General features: G+C 27.9%; 1 protein-coding gene across 1 annotated transcript in view; it reads right to left on the bottom strand.

The window, feature by feature from the left end:
* Positions 1–252: 252 nt before the first annotated feature.
* LOC107442246 (kin of IRRE-like protein 3) overlaps positions 253–23,910 on the bottom strand; it is a 103,660-nt gene continuing 80,002 nt past the window's right edge. Inside the window, exons 6-15 of the mRNA XM_016055761.4 lie at positions 22,089–22,379; positions 19,157–19,444; positions 13,896–14,195; positions 10,600–10,725; positions 9,741–9,771; positions 8,567–8,649; positions 6,469–6,590; positions 5,012–5,209; positions 3,553–3,691; positions 253–897 (exon numbers count right to left, since the gene is read on the bottom strand). Of these exons, the coding sequence (XP_015911247.2) occupies positions 3,665–3,691; positions 5,012–5,209; positions 6,469–6,590; positions 8,567–8,649; positions 9,741–9,771; positions 10,600–10,725; positions 13,896–14,195; positions 19,157–19,444; positions 22,089–22,379 (1,466 nt within the window). The 3' untranslated portion in view covers positions 253–897; positions 3,553–3,664. The remainder of the gene's footprint in view (positions 898–3,552; positions 3,692–5,011; positions 5,210–6,468; positions 6,591–8,566; positions 8,650–9,740; positions 9,772–10,599; positions 10,726–13,895; positions 14,196–19,156; positions 19,445–22,088; positions 22,380–23,910) is intronic.

Raw genomic sequence — 23,910 nt, 5'->3', positions numbered from 1 at the left:
TGGAAAATACAGAATAATGCATACTCAATTTTAATGCAAGAATATTTAATACAATAATATTTAATTGAATTGTTTTTAAATGCAGTAAATTCTTTTTTGATTTCAAATGTAAGGAAGGCAACGAAATATATTTTGATGCTAATTGACATTTAATTGTAGTGGATTTTTAATCTAAATCTTCATAAATTTAAAAAGCGTAGTTGAAAAAAATATTTTCTATCAACTGTTAAATTTTTAAATATAAAAACATTCTTTTCTCTTTCTAATAAAGAAATTTATTTCTAAAGAGCTCCAATTTCATGTAACAGTTGATTAAATATAAACGAGTTGATTAAATATATAACGAATGCTAATAAGTATCTAGAGACGCCCTAGAAATTTAATCATATACAACCAATGTAAAATTTATGTGTAAGAATTCAAACAAGATTATACAAATAATTCTTAAAAGAATTTAAAGTTGAACATAACAAAGTAGCAAAAAATTATTTTAGAAAAGAGATTAAGTTACATACTTTCTTATTTTAGTATTCATTAATTATTATAAGTATATTCAATGATATTGATTAATATTTATTTAATAATTCAGTGGATTTGTTTTAATTTAAAATTTACGAATGAAAATAACAGCAAATATTAGAAATCATTGAGATTAGTTTTTTTTAAACTTTAATTTTAACTAAACTTTAAGTTGGTAGAAGAAATTCTTTCCTAAAAATCATGTAATGTAAAAATATAACATTAAAGTATTTTTACACCATGTTCAGGAAAAATCACAAATAGTCTTACAATAAATTGTAATTTAGTATTGATTTTCGTCAAATCACAACTTTACAACAGACAGCACAGCGTACAAAATATTCATTTCACTTATGGCAATGTCAAATTGTGCCATACCTGAGGGAAAAAAATAAAGATTTCAAATTATTGAAATAATATATTTGTTGTAAGTAGTTACATTTAAATAGTAATATGTCAGTGTAACACTAAATATAAAATATCTATGATAGAAAATATATATACTAGTAAAATATACACACCGAATAAATATGCAAGAAAAATTAGCATTTTTTCAGATTTAAGAAAGGTAAGTGGAAAAATAATCATGTTTTGCATTGTAAGCATTAATAATTAATAGGGTGTAGAACAAAATCGGTTAAACTAGGCCCAACATTTTTTGCTAAATTGCTTCTGCCATAGATCAGAAAACTCATAAAACTCATTGTTGGCAGTCGCCAGGCTGTTCGATGGTAAATGAAAAACAAAGCAGACAATTTTTTTCATTGACGCCAACGTTTTTAACTCTGTTCGATAATCTCTGTTTTTTATTCAGTCAATTTAATTCTTTAATTTTTTTTATCGTGTCCATGAACAATTAAATGGCCTCGTGTGCCTTCAAAACTGCATCCGCAAGCTCCAATACATCATTATTGTAGTGGATTTCACGAAGTTCTGAAGCCAGTGGCACCATACCCAGTTGTAAAACATATGGGGTAAGGACTGGGCACTCGAGAATGTGATCCGGGGTAAGTTGGATATCGGTGCAGTTCTTGCAGGGAATATAAGTTCTTATTTTGTCGGGAAGAATTTTCATCCCTTTAAAGTGGTTTGTTCTTAGTCTTGTAATTGTTGATGTTAAGATTCTGGAACAATCAAAGTCATGTAATGAGGGGTTTCCTGAAGGAATGGGGAAGAATTCTATGTCTTACAACTGCATTTAGTGGTGCAAGGTGGGTCGGCTGGAAAAGGAGGGTTGCCAGAGCCTCGAGAGGTTGGACTTCTACCTGTTGGTCTTCTATTGCTATTTCCCTTCTACCACCCACTGAAGAACCAGTGGAGGCATTCTCTTATCCGCCACCTGGGGACGCGCTCTCTAGGGGCTACAATTCTTTAGTTTCTCAGGCGATTGCTTTTAATTTTAAAAATAACTTTTACATTACGTTTGAAATATGTTGAACTATTTTTTTTTTGCTTTGTTAAATGGCAATGTCTTATAAAACCGGGACTTTCTCAATCGGGCACTATTTGGTAGCCATATTTAAAAATGATTAAATTTCTTGGAAAGTTGAAATCTATGTATCAAGTGTATATGATGGACACATGAAGCATATGGCATTACATAGGAATATTATCAAAGTTTTTTGTGATTATGTTCTTAAATCCCTAAACGCAAGCTCTGTCACCTTGGGAAGGACATGGACCAGTCCCATATTTCCGTCTGTCCTGCGCTCATCTCCACTACTGTGTGTGAACGCTACTGGGAGGCTAGGGCCCGTATGGGCGAAGCATGTCACTATGCATTCTATTCTATTTATCTGTTTTTGCCTTGTTTTTCTTGTTATGTTATCCTTTTCGTTCTTCTAAATTGGCCTGCCAATTGGAAGTAATAAAATTTTCTCAAAACTAAACAAGTAATGAATATTCGACATCTTATTTTTAAAGTATCACTAAAAATAAGACAGTTGTTCCAATTTTACAGCTAATGACAAATTTTATGACGAAAATATCATAATTTTATAAAGCCTAATAAAGACACAAATAATTTTGTCTTTATTTGGATTTAATTAATAACGTCGCAATAGGAATACTCAACAGAGTTGTAAGATCACAAGAGAATGTTGGCAAGTGAGATCACTATATTACTGAAATGTAAATGAGAAAGCAGGTTTAAGTAGTAAACTCCCGATCATTGTAACACACTTCTCAACTACCCAACCATACATTAATTTTTCCGGTTCTGAAAGCATCGGATGGATTGCATTAAAGAACCACTAAAGTATAGTAGATAGAAAACACTAAACAGTGATCAGATATACTGCAATCCAACTAGACTGTATATTTTTAGCTAAAGAATCAAGCAGACTTTTAGCTGACCGGGCAAGACAAGTGATAACTCTACGTACCGTAATTACCGGAGATATTGAAAATAAATTTATTCATATTTGTATGAGAAATCTATAATTTTGAATTGTCCCACTAACGAGGAATAGTTCTAGAAGTACAAGGAAATGTCTAAATGAAAAAAGAAAATGGGTTAAGTTCAAATAAAAAAAAAATATTAAAAATAACCAGTTTTGCACCAGAAATAACTACTATTCTCAATGCCAAGTGATATAGAGTGATAAACAGAAACTTCGCAGAATAGGTTGGGTTTTACCAAGAATTTAAACGGGATATTGTTGTTATGTTTCCTCCCATTGATATAGCTAATTGTTCGTAAAATTTTTGTACCTTCTGACAGCGACAAAACATATAACTATAATTTCATTCTTTTTTAAATTTTTAAACTCTACAATATATATTTTTACGAAAATAAAGAAGGTATAATTATATTTTATCTTATAATAGTATTATATAATTTACTTTCACAAATTACTTTCATAAATCATATAAAAAATATTTTGTAAATCCTATTATAAAAGTAAAATTATGTTTTTAAACTAATAACTTATAAACGGTTTTGTTAAGCGATTGATAAATCAGAGCTTAGAAAAATATATCTTAATTTTAATTCAACCATTATTTAAAAACTGCAAAACGTAAAAAAAATACCTTATGAAAAGATTTAATTGCTTCTTTCAATGCGTGCTGTTTTTTCAATTCATCAATAAAACATCAAGAATTTGTTTAAATGCTTGCAGCAACACTTCAATGTAAAAAAATGTCAAAAAAGTGTGGTTTTCTGAGATACCTGAAAAACATATAAGTCAAAATTATGAGATTCATTATATTTCTAACCAAAGCCTAAACCTAACCTAAATTGTGTGAATTCTTTTAAAATTTATACATCATATTACATTTACCACAATGTACTTTGGAAACGTAATTATTTGAAAATGGTCTTTATACATTACCATTATTTATTTATTTTTATTTAGAAGGATAACATGACTATTGTACTGATTGCAAAATTGTGTCATCAAATTAAATAGATCTTAGGCAGATTTCAACTTAGAAGCTTGAACGAGAAAACACTGATTCTCTTTTTTGGGTATAATTCCATTGTGTTTTAAGTCAAGAAAAGACTGACAACGATGTCTGCTTCGTAGATATTTTGTAATAATTACGCCAAAAGACGCTGCCTGGAAGTTTCGTCGCGCACCTTTGCATTGGTGTGGGAATTAGCATTTAGAGGAGTTCAACCTTAATTACGACTTGACAATGCAATCACTGCCAAACCAAAGTCTTGACCTAATCGACCTCTAATTGATCTAAAGAATCAAGATCCTATTCATTAAACAGCGTTTCAATATCATTGATTATCCAAGCATCAAGCACAGTAGGTCTCCTTTAAATGAACCTTATTGGAACTTTCAGTTAATTTCTAACAACCGAATCAAAAAAATTTTTCGATATAAAATATTTATTATTTTGTATATGGAATATGTATGTTATTTTCTGTTGCACATTTAAATTTCATGTAACTTTAAAATTTAGGGATAAAAAAACGGATAAAAGAATAAAATGTGAAGGATAAGAAAACACATTATGAAAATAATCATTAAAAATTATACATATTTCAATGTTAATAATTTTAAAGTGTACCTACTATGATCTACGTGATGTGCAGCCACGATAAACATTTTCAATGTATAATATTTTCCAGTTATTAATTTTAATATCGATTTTAATTATTTCGATAATATTTTCTTAATTAGTTGAAAAAATCTTCATTGCTAGGGCAGCCTTTCGGAAGATAATTACACCAATATAATTCTTTTGCTGGAGCTCTTGAAAGTCAACATTTTTAAGAATCTTTTCAGAATTCGTCAGACAACGAAGAGTGTCAACAGCAACAACAAATGTCTAGAATATTAAGAGAAATGTTTAAAAAAATCGAATGCTTATTTATCCTGTTTTTTTTTTGTTATTAACTTATTTGTTTCTACTATTTCTGGACAGGCATTTTTGAAACTATTCACCTAAAAGCTTCCCAAACTACACTATAACTTAAATTGAAATTGAAAGATGGAAACATGAAATTAAAATAAAATATTAAAGAATGATTTACAATTGTCTGATGGATTGATTCATCGTCATCCTGTTTTTCTAAAATGAGGACTCCACTTTTATTAGGTTGCTTCATATCTTCCTCGAGCCACGGAGATGGATGCGCTACTGTATCTGGAGAAAGTGTCACTGTTTTATAATCACGATATGTTAGATCATCTAAGCTCACTTCTGTCTCTGCTTTTTCATGTCCTCTTTTCTGCACATAACACAAAATCACACACAGTGTTAACAATAAAATAATGATAATTCAACGTGAATTGATTGAAAAATTAGTTGAAAAAATAAAATTAAGTGAAAAAACAAAATTAATCGAAAAAATCAAATTAATTGAAAAAATAAAATTTATCGAAAAAATAAAATTAATTAAAAAATTAAATTAATCGAAAAAATAAAACTAATTGAAAAAATAAAATCAATCGAGAAAATAAAATTTATTTAAAAAATAAAATTAATGGAAAAAGATTGTGAAATTAAAAATATATGATCAAAAAATTGAAATTAATTTTTCTAGCTTGGCTATCGAATTATAACATTGTAAAAATATATTAAAAGTATTGTGATTAATTAAATTTTCTGATTAACAATTTCTTTTTTTTTTTGTTGCATGATATTTTATAAATGGATTTTAGGCATCGCATCGCTGATTCAAAATCAGCAATCGATATATTTCCTCCCACTGCAGATTTATAAAGAGACAAGACATTCGTATTCACCATAATTTATTAATACTATGAAAATACCTATATATTTTCCTATACCCGATTATAGAAAATTAACAGAATATAAAGAAAATTTTGGAATAAATGATCTACCACTTTTTCATAAAGTGCTATTTGCAACATAAATTAAATCGCATTGTTAAATACATTTTTGCTTGAAAATTTTCAAATGGATTACTAGAGCAACCGATTAGTGAAAATTTCATTTATTAATACGTCTTCTAAAGACATTTCTTATTAAACTTCGTTAAGTAAAGCGTATAATAATACTGATAAAATAGAGTATTAAATAACTAGCAGTTAATATATAAAAATAGTAAACCTATGCAATTATGTTTATTTATTTTGATTTATAAATTCTTATATAATTATTTATCTCCCCTATCTATCCAGTCTGTAAAAGCTAAATGATTTTAGAAACATAAGATAATATCTGCCATCTTTGAACTCAATAGATATTTTAACAGTTCTCTTTCTAGTTAATATTTACGTCTCGTATGGCTGAGAATATTTGAAAAAACTTACTATAATTTCACGTTTTTTCTATTATTTTTAAGTAATTAGGAAAAATATTTTATTTCTAATGTTATTCTTTGTGTTATTTTTTATCTATAATGTAATTTAAAATTCTTGGATTGACAAAAAAAGAAATGTATATTGTGATACTTATTACAAACCATTCTATGAATTTAATTAAAGCTTAGTTGAAATGATGAATAATGTGTTTATCACTCACCTTGAGGCTCCACGATCTTTTCAAAGCAACTACACAATTTCTGTAATTTTTGCTACATTTGGCACTTTCAGGAGACTGGCCTTCTCTCAAGTTGGCACTTTCAAAGCTCTCATTTTCGCACACTAAAAATATTTTTTTAAGTATTATTTTGAAAGTGATAAGAAAAACATCAGAGAGTTGCACAATTGAAAAAAATAAGCGAATCTCAAGTATAGTAAATATTTGCTACTGATGAAAACATCAAAAAAAGTATGAATTCTGTAATTATGATAACTCAATTTTCTGAGTATCGGCAGTTTTCAATTAAAGGGAGTAGATAGGGCATAGATCAATGATGCTTAAACGGACCTTTTTCTAACTGAAATATTACTAAGAAACGTCTCTAAGAAATTAATGATATCTCTTTGACATTTTTTGGGAATATTTGAGATTATGTCAGTTATATATTGTATTAATGATTTAGTGTTAACAGGAATAGTTTCAGAGTTTCTGAGATCAGAAGTGATGAAACTTCTCAAAAACGATCTCAGTGATGAAACTTCAGGCATCAAAAGTTCTCAGTTCATAATTCTTAAAAACAAATTCTGCTAAAGATATGTATTAACAGTTATCACAGTGTAAACATGTATAAGTAAAGATTTCGTCGAAAAAAATTTAAGTGAGATAGGATTAAAACATGTATAAGTTCTTACAGAGAAAAGGTGCATCGAAAAAGATCAGTTTTAGCAATATTGTTACATGCTCTACCGACTTCCCTTAAAAGATCGTCAAAATTAATGCATATAATGGACACATCATGATAATGTGACATTTCATAAAACGGAATCAAACATGTTTACCATCCAGGTAGACTTATAATTATCGTTTAACTTATTGTATAAGCATATAATACTTATTGTATAAGCGTAACCTTCATTGTATAAGCATATAGCAGTCTCCAATTTTAATTAAGTGAATTTCTAAGCACAAGGAAATAGTTTTTAACTAACCTGATCAGTTTTTAGATATTATTTAATAAGCGTTACCCGTATCGATGAAATATGCTCTCAAGTGCTGTGTTTAAAGAAATACTGGGTCCTCAATGATAGCATACTGTTGTACCAAGGAATATATATTTTAATACTCTTTCGCAACACATCTGCTATACTGAGCATATATTTGGATTACATAAAAAAGTAGGGTGTCGGATACTTTTACCTTAAAATCTATTTTACCGGAAAATTTTATGGAACAAGAAATGTGATTCACTAAATGTTTCGCAATACTAATCACTATAAAATCACTCTAATTAAATAAATATTTCTGTAAAAATTTAAGTATAATATTTTACAGTAAAAATTAATTTTACGTTACTTTATATCTTAATTTGATCCAGAATGTTCTGCAATGTACTTTTGAATTAAATTATTTTTGAGTTGTAACTAGTTGATCTTGAGTTCCTTACTATACTGTGACGCCCGAAATATATAATGAATACTGATTTTCTAAGTATGTGGGTCAGGCCAGAAAGCGATTTTTGACACAAGCAAAATAATTTAATAGAGATATTATTCATAAAAAATATTGGGTCACTCAGGAAAGTAAAATTACTCGTCTTGGGAAGTAAAATGAAGGAAAAATCCAGAAAAAATATTACAATAAATTGAAAATATGTATGAAACTTGAACTATAACAAAAGTTATTAACAGAAATTTCAAAAAAATATTTTTCCTCTGGGCATGTCATACACCATTTGCTTGGTCAAATTAATTTTCAGTTCCGTATTTCTTTACTAAATATAGGTAATGAAAACTATATTTTTGAAAACCATAATTCCCAGTAAATCGTTAATAATTGAATGAAAAATTAAAAAAATAAAGGTTTAATATTTTTATTTTTTTGATATCTATCAGAAATTTTATTACCAAACAGTACGGTAATTACCAAAATAAATTTTCCTCATCGCATGGTTAAGTTCTAAGTTTTATCATTTTAGGTCAATTAGAGGTCTAAAGGTACAGTTAGGTTTATTATTACTCCAGACTTCATTTATAATGTGTGTGTCACTGTCACTGTGTGCGTATGATATACAAGAAATATATAAGTCTTCGAAGCTCACCATTAATAGGGGGAACAACGTCTGGACACGCCGCAGAGTTTTCTGTAAAATCTTCAGGTAATTTCTTTGAGGACATATTCAATCTAAAAAAGAGTCCATTTGAATACTTATTGAAGTAGATAATGGTTTTTAAGCAAATTAAATTGCAATTTTTCTAGTTTACTAATGTCTATGAAATTAAAGTATATAACCTTATAAATCAGCTGTTTATTTTTCAGATTCATTTAAAACGATTAAAGTATAAGTCTTGAAAATGTTTAGCAAATATTTAATTTCGGTTTGTTCGATTGAGAGAAAAAAAGCGCCAAAATAGTTCGGAATCAAATAATAGTCAAATTTGAAAACCCCATGTATTTAAAATTGAGAAAAATGCTTCCAGAGGGCTGAATGTGTACACAAAATGTTCGTTGCCTGACGACAGCATACGAACCAAGTACATATCCAGTTCGTAGTAGGATGCTCTAACCACCTTAGTTGTACTCACCGTTCCAAGGACTGTTAGGAAACTTTATATAGTAGCTGCAGCACTGAAACTTCATGACACTTGTTTCTTATTGCATAAAGAGGTACAATTTGAAAAAATATGGTTTCAATAGCTTAGTTTAGAGATCAGTAATTTTAATCTCTCTCTTCTCTCTCTCTCTCTCTCTCTCTCTCTCTCTCTCATATATATACCAAAATGATTATGAAAGCAATATATATATATATATATATTTCAAGTTGTTTTCTTATTTTAAATTTGAATCGGGATTCTATGTTCAAAGAAAATGATAACGTTTTAGAAAATCAACTGCAACGCCAATTTAGATTTTCTGACTAATGTTAATAAAGCTGTAGGTACTTTAAATTAGAGTTCAAAGGTTTTAGAATTTCTGAAATCCTCTGAAAGTACTGAATTAAAACTTTTAATATTAAGTCAATGAATGATACCTACATTTCTATTACATATTTCAAGCTAGTTTTTGACGAACATATTAATGTCATGCATCTCATACCAGAAAAAACTGTGCATTCACATTATAGCAAGTGTGATATTTTTTTCTATTTTCAAGGAAGTAAGTAGCATGAATCAACTAATTGCATATCAAAAGTTTTTGATGGCATAATTACAACTATAAAATCTTACGAATACATTTGAGGACAAAAAATATCGATGCATCAATTAATAACTTACTTTATTGTATCGTCTTCCTCTATTGATGTGTCTAAAAGAATTAAAAGAAAGTTTTAAAAAGCAATTTAAAAAATTCCAAAGTTTATTGTGCATAGTATGCATTAACACCAAACTATTTTTTAAATCAAATATTCAGCGTATAACAATGCAGTCCTAAATCTTAGTACACAATTACAATATACACACAATTTTCTTTAATTTAAACTTTACTCATAATTAAAAAAAAAGCATTATAATTTTCATTGTATCATTTCTAATGCTTGGCGGCACACAAAAGTGCCGTGGCACAGTGGTTGAGAATCACTGTCCTAGAAGATTAAAAAAAAAGGACTAACATAAGTAATAACAAAAAAGTAAATTACAGAGCTGAAAAATAAGTCCTAAAGCTTTTATTATAAAAAGCAAATCAAGAAGACAAATAATGTATAAGTCTCAAAACCGGAAGTAATGTGGTTAATACTCAAAAAATAATAACATCTTTTCCCTAAATTTATATAAACATTATTTTGTCAGGCTACTTTTGAAAAATAGGAACCCAACATAAGCCGTGACATTTAAGATAAATTTATATCTATTTGAATTTACTAACTGACAATTAGTGTACCAGAAATATATTTGAGGAATTAGATAGTATGTAGCATTAAAAATCACTTCATAAAAAATTTAATCGGGTCAGAAGCGTTTTTTTTTTCTCATCTAAAATTGATATCTGAAATTCGCAGTGGATAGTGAATTTCATTTTAAGGATGAATTGAGTTATTAATATTTAATAATGCCTATTGAATAATGAAATTATTTAATGCTATTCGCGCGTGCCAGAATCGCATATCCTATGTGGAGAGAAATGAGTGATAGGTACCTTTTTGCCTTCTTTTCTTCCGTATTTGAAAGAGTGCCAATGCGACTACGCCTATTACCAGGAGAGTACCTACTGCTGCCAGCATTACCGCTACTATTGAACTGGTGCTTATCATTGAAGAGGCTTCTGAAATATATACGTCATTTGAATTATCTTTAAAAACACTTCCTGATCTTATCATTAAAGGCTAATACTATGGAAATAAATTTCAATTGTGGTCATTCACGTATTAGTATACAATAAATGTTTAATGCAGAAGTTATCAGTTTTGTTTCTAACAATGACTCTGAATCAAATCACGAGACTCAAGTACCCATTTTGAAACCGAACACTTTATCAGATATTCATTAGTGAGTAAATGTTAATTAATTATATGGTTTTGAAGAGAGAAATGGATAAAAAAATCAATAACTGAAGGAGTTATATAGTAATAAATTTCAATTGGGGTCATAATATAAATAAATTTCAATGCAGTTAGTTTACCCATTATTATATTTTAAAAAAAATATTTAATGCAGAGTTTCTCTATTTTTTATATTAGTGACATAAAATTATCAAATACGAGACTCAAGTACCTATTTTTCAAACTATATCCTTTCATCTATAGTCATTAATGGAAAAACTGCAAATTGGCAAAAATGGCAAATTATAGGCTTTTTGGCTACATAATTGGATAAACAATTAGATAACGATTTTAAAAGAAACTGGTTTTACAAACTTATTTGAGATCCATTTAGACGAATTTATATGTCCAAATTAGAGCAGAACCCATGAGAAAAGATCCTATTTTCGATGCATATAATAATGTAAAAAACGTAGCTAAATAAATGTATCTGTTAATTTGTTTTTATTTCAATAATGTTAGTTTATGAATTCTTCTTAGCTGGTGTCTCAAAGGAGTGAGCATTTTTAAATCAAATAAAGAAGAATGGATCAATGCAAAATATACTGTTTTATAGGAGTTGCTTAGTAAATAACCAATTCATTCTCATGAAATTTCAAATTTAGGTATAAACTCATTGAATAAATAGCGCTTCTTGTCTGCCTTAAATTAGTAATACCGTTGGTGATTTATAAAATGTTCTGAAAATTTAAAAGTTACTATAATTTCTCATGACTTTTACAATGACAAAAAATTCAAATTTGAAAATCATGAGTTGGATAAAATCCTTAAAATAATAAATTCGATAATAATTTGTAACAATTCAATGACACCGTATGGATTATTTAACTTTATTTGATGAAAAATGAACTAAGGTTTCAATACGTTTGGATTTTTAGTTTAATACTACAGTAATTTGCTATATTGTAAATTTTTATCCGCACTAATTGGTTCAGGGATAATATTTTTATTCTATTTTTAAATTTACATTTTTTCTGAAAAAATAAAGCTTCAGGCCAATTCTGGAAGACATAAGTTAATAAGCGCAGGGATATTTTTTTTATCGTCTGGAAAGTTTGAGTTTTGAAAGAAAAATGGCTTCTTGTGATATGCCCTAGTGCATTGATATTAAAAATAAATTTATTTTTTCATGATTTATAGTGTTTTTTAAATTTTTATGATATGACTTGCGTTCGTGATAGATAAAAAAATATGATTCTTGTTATAAAAAATATTTTTTTCGTGCTTCTAACAATGACTCATTTTCAAAAGAATTTTTTCAAGCATAACTTAATAATTTCTCTTTTGCTTTTCAAAATTGCGCTAATTAACTCCCTGACCATAAATGTTTTTCGTTCGAGGAGTTTTCTCATTTTATCTCAGTCTAACAAATCAAAATGCGCAGTTAATTAAAACATAATTATTAACCCCAGATAAGTCATGAACGCTTAAATAGTAATTAATTACAAAGCATCATCTGTAAACATGAACTTTATTCCATTTTCGTTGTTCTCGAAGGAATTTAAAACCAATAGGAAGATTTTCAAAATATATAATTATATGCCTGACATACATGGAAAGATCAAAGCTAAGATATCTGGAATGTATTTTATAATTAATTATAATAAATTTTTGCTTTATCATTTTTATATGATAGAATTTTATACAATATTTTAAAAGAAATATTCTTTTGACATTAGAAAATGCAATTTTAGCTTACAAAAAACGCATTTTAATTTTTTGTACTCTTAAGATTCTTCATTGATTTTACAGGATTGGAAAATACGGAAACGAAACATTGATAAATAACTGAAACAAAATAAAGACACGTTCATAACAATTATGCGTATATATATATATATATATATATATATATATATATATATATATATATATATATATATATATATATATATATATATATATATATATATATATATATATATATATATATATATATATATATATATATATATATATATATATATATATATATATATATATATATATATATATATATATATATCTGTAAAAGATAAAAAAATTGAAGAAATTTTGGAATTTAGTTACAAAAGTTGTAAATAGAGGACATTGAGGAGACATTGACAGAGTTATCTGTTCTAGAGAAAAGGAGGTTGCTCTTGTACCCTATTAGGAGGTTTACACCATGTATTCAAATGAACTACGAGTATTTTTGGTGTTGGAATATCATAGGACAGATTTCAGTTTATCAGCATTATTACCTTTAAAAAATTTTGTTCGGTGAATAGCGCCATCTGCTGGCAACTATTGAGACTAAATTCCAAAATTCTGTACAAAAAGAAATTCAGATTTAACAATAAAAAAGTCGTTTTTTTCACTCATACATGATCCCTCCTATCCGAGATTTTTAATTTTGCAATCAGTCAATTTTCCACTCGATACCCTGTTCGTTATCTGTGTTAGTATACAGAGCGTAGTTATAAGACACTTCACCAAAAATAAGTAAGAAGTACATGGTTAGACTAGAAAAACAAGAATAACTGTCATGGTTCTGACTGACATTTAAAATAAAATTTAAAATTAAAAATATGTTGGTATATAGGGAATTTAATAACTGATATTTTGAAACCGGAATATCAGGGAAAGTATTTAATCTTTGACAAAGATAATAATCATTTTTAGATAGACAATCACTTTACAGAAAATCAAAGATTTCCAATGAGATGCAAATTCTGAGAAAAGTTTCCATGCATTCATTTGCTGTAAAAAAGAATTATTATTGTTGAAGAAATAGAAAGAAATATTTATCAAGAAATAAAAACTGAATTTGTCTTAAACGTTTAATGTTATATGTAAACGTTATAAATATATTTTCATCTCGCCTTCAACAATGATAAAAATTCTTGAATTATAATATGATATGCATGCGTACCTGCTTCACTATCTTTAAACGAAAGTGTGTTTGCTAAAAGTGCGACTGTATTGCTCCTTCCTTTTTCATTGGATGCAGATATTATGAGCACAAAAGGTGTCCCAGGAGGTAGTTTAGTTACTAAAAATAAAGGCAAATCCGATGTTGTGATATTTGTTTCAAGAGCATCTTCTTCAGAGTTATAAACATCCAAATGAAACTTCTGAGGTAAACCGCCATTATAGCCTGCCTCACAATCAATTAAGAGCCAAGTTCGTGATCTGTTAGCAACCACACAATTTCTAACTGGATCAGGTGGACCTATAAAAATGCAAAAAAAAATTTTTTTTTGCATATTTATTTGTGAACATTTGTTTGGAATTGCTAAGATTACAATACTATTCATCGCCTTTCTTTTTTATACGCCGATAAAAAATACATTTTCGCAGTAGAAAATTATTTATTACATACACATCTGCTCATCATCAAGCAATTCAATTATGAACGAAAAATAATATTGATACGTGCCTAGATTTGAACTTTCAAATTTCGGTCTTTAAAAATCCAATTATTATTTCAAACAATTTTACAATTTACCATTCACACTTAAATAACATAAGAATATGGTTAGCCTATCAAAATATACAAAATATGGAATCTAAGCTGATTCTACATTTTATTTTATATTTTTCTCAGATAATCACTTTTGTAATAGGTTAAAATATAGAAAGTTTTGTTTCACATGCAATAAGTCAGTGTTGACGATACCAAAATGCAGACCTAGTATCAGAAATATTATTAAAATGTTAAACTACAATAACGGTAAGTACACAAGTGGGCGACCTTTGTGCTAAAATACAAAACTAAGGCAAACAACGTTAAAGAGCACAAAAAGTGCTCGTTAACGTTGTTTGCCTTAGTTTTGTACAATAACTGTACTTAGAACCATAATACGGTTTCAAATTTGCATGATAAGAGGCAGAATTGTAATTATCTTCCGTTTAAATTGAATCCATAAATACGTGCAACCACATCCTAGAAGCCCAATAATATGGTTTAATTTAACACCATACGAAACACCATCAACTTAACACCAAAATTGAACGAAATTACTATTTATCACATTCCAAATTACCTAATAGTGTAATTTTGTTTAATACTTAAATAACTGGAGTGGTTATTGTGACCATAAATCAACTTTGAGAAGCGATAAGTCTCGAAATATTTATACCAGCTTGCTTGACTTTAAAGTCACTTTTTAAGTCCTTTGGGGGCCTTTAAAAGAATGAAAGTTTACATTTATTAGAATATATAATGAGTGTATATAATGACGATTTATCAAGAATGACCATTGCGGTCATAATGACTGTCATAGAGATTTGAGTGTATTACTTGGATATGGCATGCTGTTTCTGCTACATTGCTTACCTTTATTTTATTTGAACACGCTCCTGACTAGATCATTACTGTGCAAGTTATTTTTTACACTTTTTTTCACGTTGTTACTCTCCGATGCCCTCAGAAATGTTAACGCAATAGCCAACTGTTTATATTCAGATCGCTTCGAGATATGAGTTTGCAGTTGGACTCGAAATGACTTACTTGATCTACCATTCAAAAAGGTATAAATTCTTGTTAAAAAATTCTCTATTCGTATTTTAAAGAAGGAAAAAATAATACAATTCTATGCATAAAATTGTTTGGTTCAAAAATACGTATACATACTCAAAAATTTATTCAGCACATGTAGGAAAAAACTACGAACTTTGGATTAATTTCTGGTAGGCTTTAAAACTTAATGCTAAATATGTTTTGAACAGTTTGATGTAACTAGTAAAAGCCTAAGACAGAAGTAGCTTGGTGAACATGCTGTTATGCAACTGTTGAACAGGTTTCTTTGTGGGAAAGAAATGTCCCAACGGACATCTTTTTACTTCCTAAATACTTGTTTACTTTTTACAAGAGAAAAAAATAATGGTGGCCGCAAAATGTTTAATTTATGGATGAATCCCACCAATTAGCAAAGCTACTGCTCCCTTACACTTTTTTCAATAAAAATATTCTAATTTAGGGTCACTATAGATCAATGTAAACTAAGAAAGAAAGAAAAAAAATATCGACATTTTGAGAAAAATACATATTTATTGAAGGGTTTACATAGTTTATAATACTCTAAATTTCCCTAAAAAAGTAAGTATATTTAATATCTACATATGTTTCGTTCCCAATAAAGTTCTTTGTAAGTTTTTTCTATACCTATGTCTTGTACCCGTTTTCACTCACAGCCTAACTTTTCTAAAACTACATGCAATAAACACCATCAATGTTCTTTCCTGCAAACACTTAACAAAAATGTACGTCTATCCTAAAACCTATTTCTTGAAAATGCTAACAAACTTTCGCCAGTAACTTTTATTTCAAATGGGCAAATATCTGCAATGGTATGTAGCTGTTGTATAATGTTATTATTTTTCCGAAAATAAGGGCAATTTGTTTTAAAAAAATAGCATTAAAATACTGCAGAATGTTAACATTTTTAAAACTGACTTTTTCTAATTTTTTCTAATTTTGACATTTGAATTAAAAATCGAATGCTTATGATCATTTTCAAATTGCTACCAAAATGACAGCAATGGTCGTTCTAGCTATGTAGAAATATCGGTAGTTTTAATATTAATTTACTATATAATTATAACCTATGTCATGTCATGTCATGTCATGTCATGTTATGTTACGTTATGTTATTATTTTCTAAGAATAATAAGTTTTATTTTAAAATACGAACCATGTTCAAGTGAAACATATTAAGCGAGCATTATTACATTAGTTCATCAAATACATACATTTCTGTGTAGCAACTAATATGAATCTGCTTTACTCTATGACAAGAAATAAAATGAAGAGGTATTATCTCAACATTTTTAATCAGAACCTAAACAAATGATAAATACCGCAGAATTTTTATGAAATATATTAATATGAACTTCATATTTAAGCTTCGTTTAGTTTTGTTTCGTTTGTAACACGCGATACTAATTTATTCGACAACTTCCTATAAATAAAAACAATTTGATAGGCTAGACACAAAATAAGTCAAATCAATTTTTATGTGCTATATTTTAATGGTATACTATTCTTAAAATTTTGTAATCCTTATTTTGTAATCTAAGCTCTTAAAAAAATTCTTTTGACTCTATTTCATATTTCTTTAAGCCCTCATAAGTTTATCCAGTAGAACAATTAAGGATTTTAATTTAAAACTTTTAATTAAACATGTTGCGTCATAGTATTTTTAATTTTTTTAAAATGGAACATCTTGCGAAATTACATGTTTCTATAAATAGTTACTTCCTTTGTTTTTAGCTCATAAAAATGCTAGAGATTTATTTCAAATTTAGTCTTGAATCTGTAGAATTAGATTTTTCTTTATTTACTAGTGTTTTGATCAAGTAAACTCATACATTTTAATTAAATTTAACAGCCTGGAATTAAATGAATGGGACAGTAAGTAATTTCGGTTAATGGGACAGTTCGGTAATTTTGGTTCGAATTATAAAGATTGTTATTGTGTTTCTTAAAATTTTGAAATTATTTTATTTTTTAAAAAAAAAAGTTGTCGTAAGAAAAATAAAAAAAATAATAAACATAACAAAGACATAGCTGGAAAATTAAAATTATTTATAATTAATGATTGCTATGTTTTACAAATAGATTTTTTTAATAATTCATAAATTAATTGTGTTTAATTATTTTTTATTGAAACAATCAGTAGCAGTACCATTTTTTACATGAAATTATTTTTTAATAATCCCTTAAGGTTAAATAATAGGTTCGACATAATATGTTGTATACTAAGTAGATGTAATATGTTGTATAATATGTTGTACATATGTTGTATAATATGTTGTATAATATGTTGTACATATGTTGTATAATATGTTGTATATATGTTGATATAATATGTTGTCTTTTTCCTTTTTTGCGTTGTTTGTAAAAGTAGAATATGTAGAAATGTACGTGTAGAATATATTTACAAGAAAATTAAAATAATAATAACGCACAACAAAGCAACTATAACCACTTTGCTATAACCACTTTAATTTTAACTGAAATATTGCATGCTTCTTGCTTTGTTGCACTGTTGTTCTTCACAATTTATAGCCTAATCTTTTTTTCTCGTCACTGCGTAAGAAGGAAACCAAAAACTGGCTCACTAATATGTTGAGCCACCCTAATGCAGATTTATACTCATTTATTCATTTCATATTCTTACGTTCATCAAAGTAGTAAACTGGCTTGAAAACACATTGCTTATTTGTTGATATTTATGGTTAGCAAGTTGTTTCAATGATTTTACTCTAAAACAAACACACCTTATAGTGTTTGTAGCATGCTTTGAGTCAGTGAAATAAGGAAAATAGCTAACACGTGTGTTGCCACATAGTCTTCCTTAATCTTCCAGAATGTGATAAAAATAATTTTTATTAAACGTACCGTGTAAGTTATGATGCAGCATTCGATGGAGCAAAATGACTTGGCATGCCTGTAGCAAAAGTTTTCGATGATAAAAATTGCTTATGTTGGACCATGACTGTTTACCGAATTGCAATACGGCTACCAGTGACATTAATAATTTTTTTGATAGTCTTTAAGAGTTCTGTAAATGGCAATGGAAAGCCATCAGAACCATGGCTGACAAAAATATGAACTCAAACTATCACCTAAATATTTGTTTAGTAGAAAGCAGCTTGAAGCAAAGAATCTTAAAGCAAAGAATCTTAAAGCAAAAACATATCAAAAACATTTACTATGATGGCTTTAACTCCTAGAAATCTCAATAGAAGTAATGTATCAACTCAAGAAGATTCTGTTTCAAAACCTTTTATTTATATATTTATTCATTTACTCATAAAATTATTTTTCAGATGAACAGGATCAATTTATTTAATGTGAAGAAACTATGTTAAAAAAATTCAATAAAACTAAAATAAATTTTGTTGGAATTCATAAAAATTTTGCGGCTTGAAGCAAAGAATCTTAAAGCTAAAACATATCGAAAACATTTACTCGCATGGCTTTAATTCCTAGAAATCTCAATAGAAACAATGTATCAACTTAAAAAGATTCTGTTTTAAAACCTTTTATTTATATATTTATTCATTTACTCATAAAATTATTTTTCTGATGAACAGGATCAATTTATTTAATGTGAAGAAAACCGGATGAAAAATATTCAATGAAACTAAAATAGATTTTGTTGGAATTCATATAAATTTTACTACCTGCGGGAATGATGCGAGATACACATGGTTCCTTCTGTTCTCCAACCGAGTTTTTTCCCCAACAGAGAATAGCACCAAATTCGAGCATTGCTTTAGGAGTATAAGTTAACACACTTCTAGTTTTTTTCGAAGTGAAATTGTACAGTTCGACATTCTCTACGGAGTTGTTGAGTGCCCAGTTAAATGTTACATCATCGGGGTCGGAGTCCACTTCGCATGTAATATTTACAGTTTCTCCCCTTGTAACACCATATAAAGCTTTCAGGCTAGTGGAACAGCTGGGGGCATCTATAATGAGAAAAAATATTAATTTGCTAATTTTAATTATCATTTTTAATACTTCTTCAGCAATAAAAGAATTTTATTTACGTTCACCTTTAATTTTGATAGTACCAAAATAAATAAATCATTATCGTTATAATAACTTCCTAATAAAGCAAAACACGTTTTGTTATCTGACGTTATGTCATCAGATGCTATGCCATCAGCTTAAGCAATACATGTTTTAAGAAGTTAATCCTTTCAAAATAAAGATTAGTTATATTCACTATCAATTTCCATTATGATATTGCTCTAGGTCCTGTATATGTCCCCTTATATGTGAAACCTGTTTCAATTGAGGTATTTTGGTACCAATATTAATATAATTAGTACCTATTAAAAATATAAAATAACATAACAGCAATAATATGAATTGCCAAAATTAATTAAGCATCATTGGTACTCTTTACGAACCGTTCATGATACATACATGAATATGTACATTCTCTCAACAAATTTACTATTCTAATATATTTTTTTTTATTTCTATTCGTACTAATTGTACTTCTCGAAAATAATTAGTAGTGACACAAATATTTTAATAGTCATTTTTAGCGAATGTACTAATATCTGTTCTGATTTCAAAGGTCATAAGAATCACAGAACTATTTGTGAAGCCCGAAATGCTTAATTAAATGTGGTATTAAATACTTCTAGTCTACTTATATTGTTGTGAAGAGTACTGTAGTAATGAGAGCATTATAAAGGTACTGCGATAATGTTTTTTTTACCCCCAACCGAAACGAAAAGTACGCTAATATGACCATCGTCCACATCTATGACATATTTTATTTTATTTTATTTTATTTTATTTTATTTTATTTTATTTTATTTTATTTTATTTTATTTTATTTTATTTTATTTTATTTTATTTTATTTTATTTTATTTTATTTTATTTTATTTTATTTTATTTTATTTTATTTTATTTTATTTTATGTTTAGATTTCCAGCGGCACCAAATTTTTAGATTTAACATAATCTGAGATAGAAGTTTTGCTCACTGAAAGAAATTTAGCTCATTTAGAAGTTAGAAGAAAGAATTTAGAAGTTTAGCTCACTGACATATAGTATCATTTAAAATGTGGTATTTAAAATTTTCCAGAATTTTCCCACAGCTTAACAAATAACTTCAATTTTATTTCATTAGTTCCTGTTGAGTTTTTCCACGAATTAAATTTAAAGAAACATGCTTCAAAAATGTAAGTATAAATATATGCGACACATGGTTTCCTATACAGTTTGAAATGGCGACGCCATTTACATACGTTGCGAAATTATTAATGAGGATTTTACTTTTGTCAACCTAACATAACCTAAGAAGTTTCAGAAAGACTTAGATAAAATTAATTAAAAAAAACGTGTGAGAGAAATAATTTTTTATTGATTAGAGCTGCAAGCTAGAAAATCACTCATATTGCAAAATATTTATCAAATACAATGGAAAAATCTTTCTTTGGTATAGAGTGTGCAAACTGCATGTTGGAGAAAGTTTCAAATTAGACAGATCTGCCGTGTCTTTGAACGTATTTGCATTTAATTTGGTGCGAATCAGTTCTGTATTACGGATTTGTATAAGATACAGACATTTAAACATCCTGCTTTACTTATACGTCTTTCAGTTTATTAAGAATGTTAAATATATTTATCCAATCAATAATGATAGTTTGACGTTACAAAATATTTTTCCGTTTAGTTTTCCACAAAAAGCATTGATTACACTAAATGTTTGGATTTTCCATAGCTTACAAAACACACTATTTAAGATTTAGTTATGCTTAAGCAACATTAATGAATGTTAGTTTTTAAAGTTAAGACTTTTTCTTTGAGTCACTACAGTCTATTTTAACGGACTAAAACTATGTTTTTCAAGTGCTTATATTGTTTTCATGACGATAAACTCACGTACAAGAAAGATGAAGGATGCAGCAACCAATTTCGCAATAATTTTTTAACCAAAAAAACTCTAATATTTTATTTTTTAGTTTTTAGAATTGTTTTATATTATTTCTTATATTTTTCACGTTTCCAAAGATTCCCCTTAAACCCGAGAAATAATAAAAAAATACTGTCTAGAATAGTGCTCTCTAATGCAGTTATCTTTCTGCTTATTGCCCTTATCTGTAAGGAGTCCTTATCTATTATGGGCACCATAGCCCCCGCTCATCATTTTACATAAGCCCACCACCGTATGATGTAAATTTATTTCTGTTTTCAATAAAAACACTTTATAAAAATTTATAATTCAACTATAAACTCCTTTTAAATGAATGGTGCTCACAGTTCTACCAGTATTTTAAAATACATTCGTTGGTACAAAAGGTGACCTTTCGAACTCATTTATAGCATTATATAAAAAAGACTCTTTTTATCGTTAAATCCGAAATCTCATTAAATGTAGGATCGTTAAAAGTGAGTTCTAGCGTGTAACAAAACTCTTTTCAGTTATTACAAAGAATTTATACTTCTCGGCAGAAACAAAAATACAACTTAATAGTGTGATCTCAAATGATGCTCTTTGAGAATATTATTTTTTCTTATTGTTTAACTTGTCATATCCAAGTTCCGTTTTCGCCTCGAGTGGTTTACCATAAAAACACAAAAGGAACTTACAGCGCACTTCTAATAATAGCTCTAAGCTCCGTCCTTGGCCTTCAGTATTAGAAGCAGTACACTTGTAGCGCCCTCTATGCTCTTTTCGAACTTTTTGCAACACTAAGGATTGATTCGAAATGATTACTCCCGCCGACGTGTTGCCATAAAAAGGTACTCCTTCGAAGAACCAAATTAGTTCTGAAATGGGTGGATTGGCTTTGATCACACATTCCAAATACACATCATTCCCTTCTTTGATTGTTGAATATTTTATGTTTGCACCAAGTTGCAAAGAAACTTCTGGAGGAACTACAGAAACAAAGAGAATCTATAATGAGTTCTCTGGAGAATATATAATGACAATATTTAAAATTTACATAAAAGAGCCATGGAGATATTTTAAAAATGCGATTTGAAAAATCAGAATTAGATATCTTTAATTTAAATTAACGTTTGACTTTGTCATTTAATCGATAGGCTGCTAAGAGCTTGATGTTTTTGCATTAATTCGAGTAGAGTTAAGCAAAATGTTGTTTACTTCTGGGAATAGTAAATTGTATTAGTTGATTCAGCAAATTTTGAATTTATTTTTTAAAAAAACGATATGTTGGTCGTGTTATCGCATTGGAGACTACTTTGTTCTAAGAATGTCTGTCAGAAGTGTCACAATAGTCTGTGTCAGAATAAGTAGAAGGACAGTTTTATTGTATAACGTTTGCTTTCAGAAAATAATTGTGGATGAAATCTGGCAAGCTGGAATGTAAGAAAGAAATACACAATTAATTTATTTTCAGATACTTAAAGTACACTTTTTATTTAATGTATATAAACATAAATGTCAATGTTTCTTAAAAAATATATGCCATTATCTTTATCCTATAAATACTCTACTATGGGGATCGAAAAATATATCTCTAAATATATGTGTTAATGTAGAAAGAAAGTTTCTAAAATAGTGCAACAATTTCTTTCTCTAAATAAAGGAAAAAGTACTATTTCTTTCTTTCCGTATTTATTTTTGTCTCTCCCCAAGTTCAATACCAATTGGTTTCCAATAACAGCTCATAAAATTTAGCAAGATCATTTAGAAAGACGAGATCATTTAGAAAGAAAGAAGATTTTACATTACGACATTTAGAGTATAGCAAAACACTGAGAAAAAATTTTTAAAAATTTGAAAGTTCCCTAATATAATGTTTTGAACATTTTCTTGAACATAACTTAAGATAGTTGAAGTTTAAAATAGATAAAATTTTAAACCAAATAAAAAGTTTAAAAAGAATTTGAAATATATATATATATATATATATATATATATATAAAACAAAATTAAAAATTACTGATATGAAGTATAAATTTTAGACTGAAAAGACTTTATTTATCATTTTTATTTAATTTCGACATGATTGATTTTTGACAGCATTTTATCTACTGATAAAATTTAAGAAAATAATAGTGCAGAACACTACTAAACTTCACCGCCAAAAATTTTTGATTTAAATGACACTTATCAAATCCTGGTTAATACACATTTATGTACGTTATCAGAAAATTATTCGTTTTGATTTTACAAATATCTGAGAAATCTTTATAAAAAAAAAGTTAAAAATTGAAAGGGTTAGAAATATTTCGCATATTATTTTAAAACTATCCGTACGTCATTGAAAATTAATTTTTCTTCTCCTGGTAATACTTACAATGCTAATTTCTGGGAAATACTTACAATGTACACCAAAATCAAATTTATAAATGATTTAATTTCGTTAAATTTTCATTTATATTCAAATTAAAAAATGACCGTTGATTGCTTTAATAATAAGAAAAGCCGTATAATATTTGC

Source organism: Parasteatoda tepidariorum, chromosome 6 (assembly GCF_982258835.1).
Source record: "Parasteatoda tepidariorum strain Cologne lab strain chromosome 6, Ptep-v5.0, whole genome shotgun sequence".
Taxonomy (NCBI): domain Eukaryota; kingdom Metazoa; phylum Arthropoda; class Arachnida; order Araneae; family Theridiidae; genus Parasteatoda; species Parasteatoda tepidariorum.
Note: the sequence above shows the minus strand (reverse complement) of the source record. Positions and strands in the feature narration are given on the sequence as shown.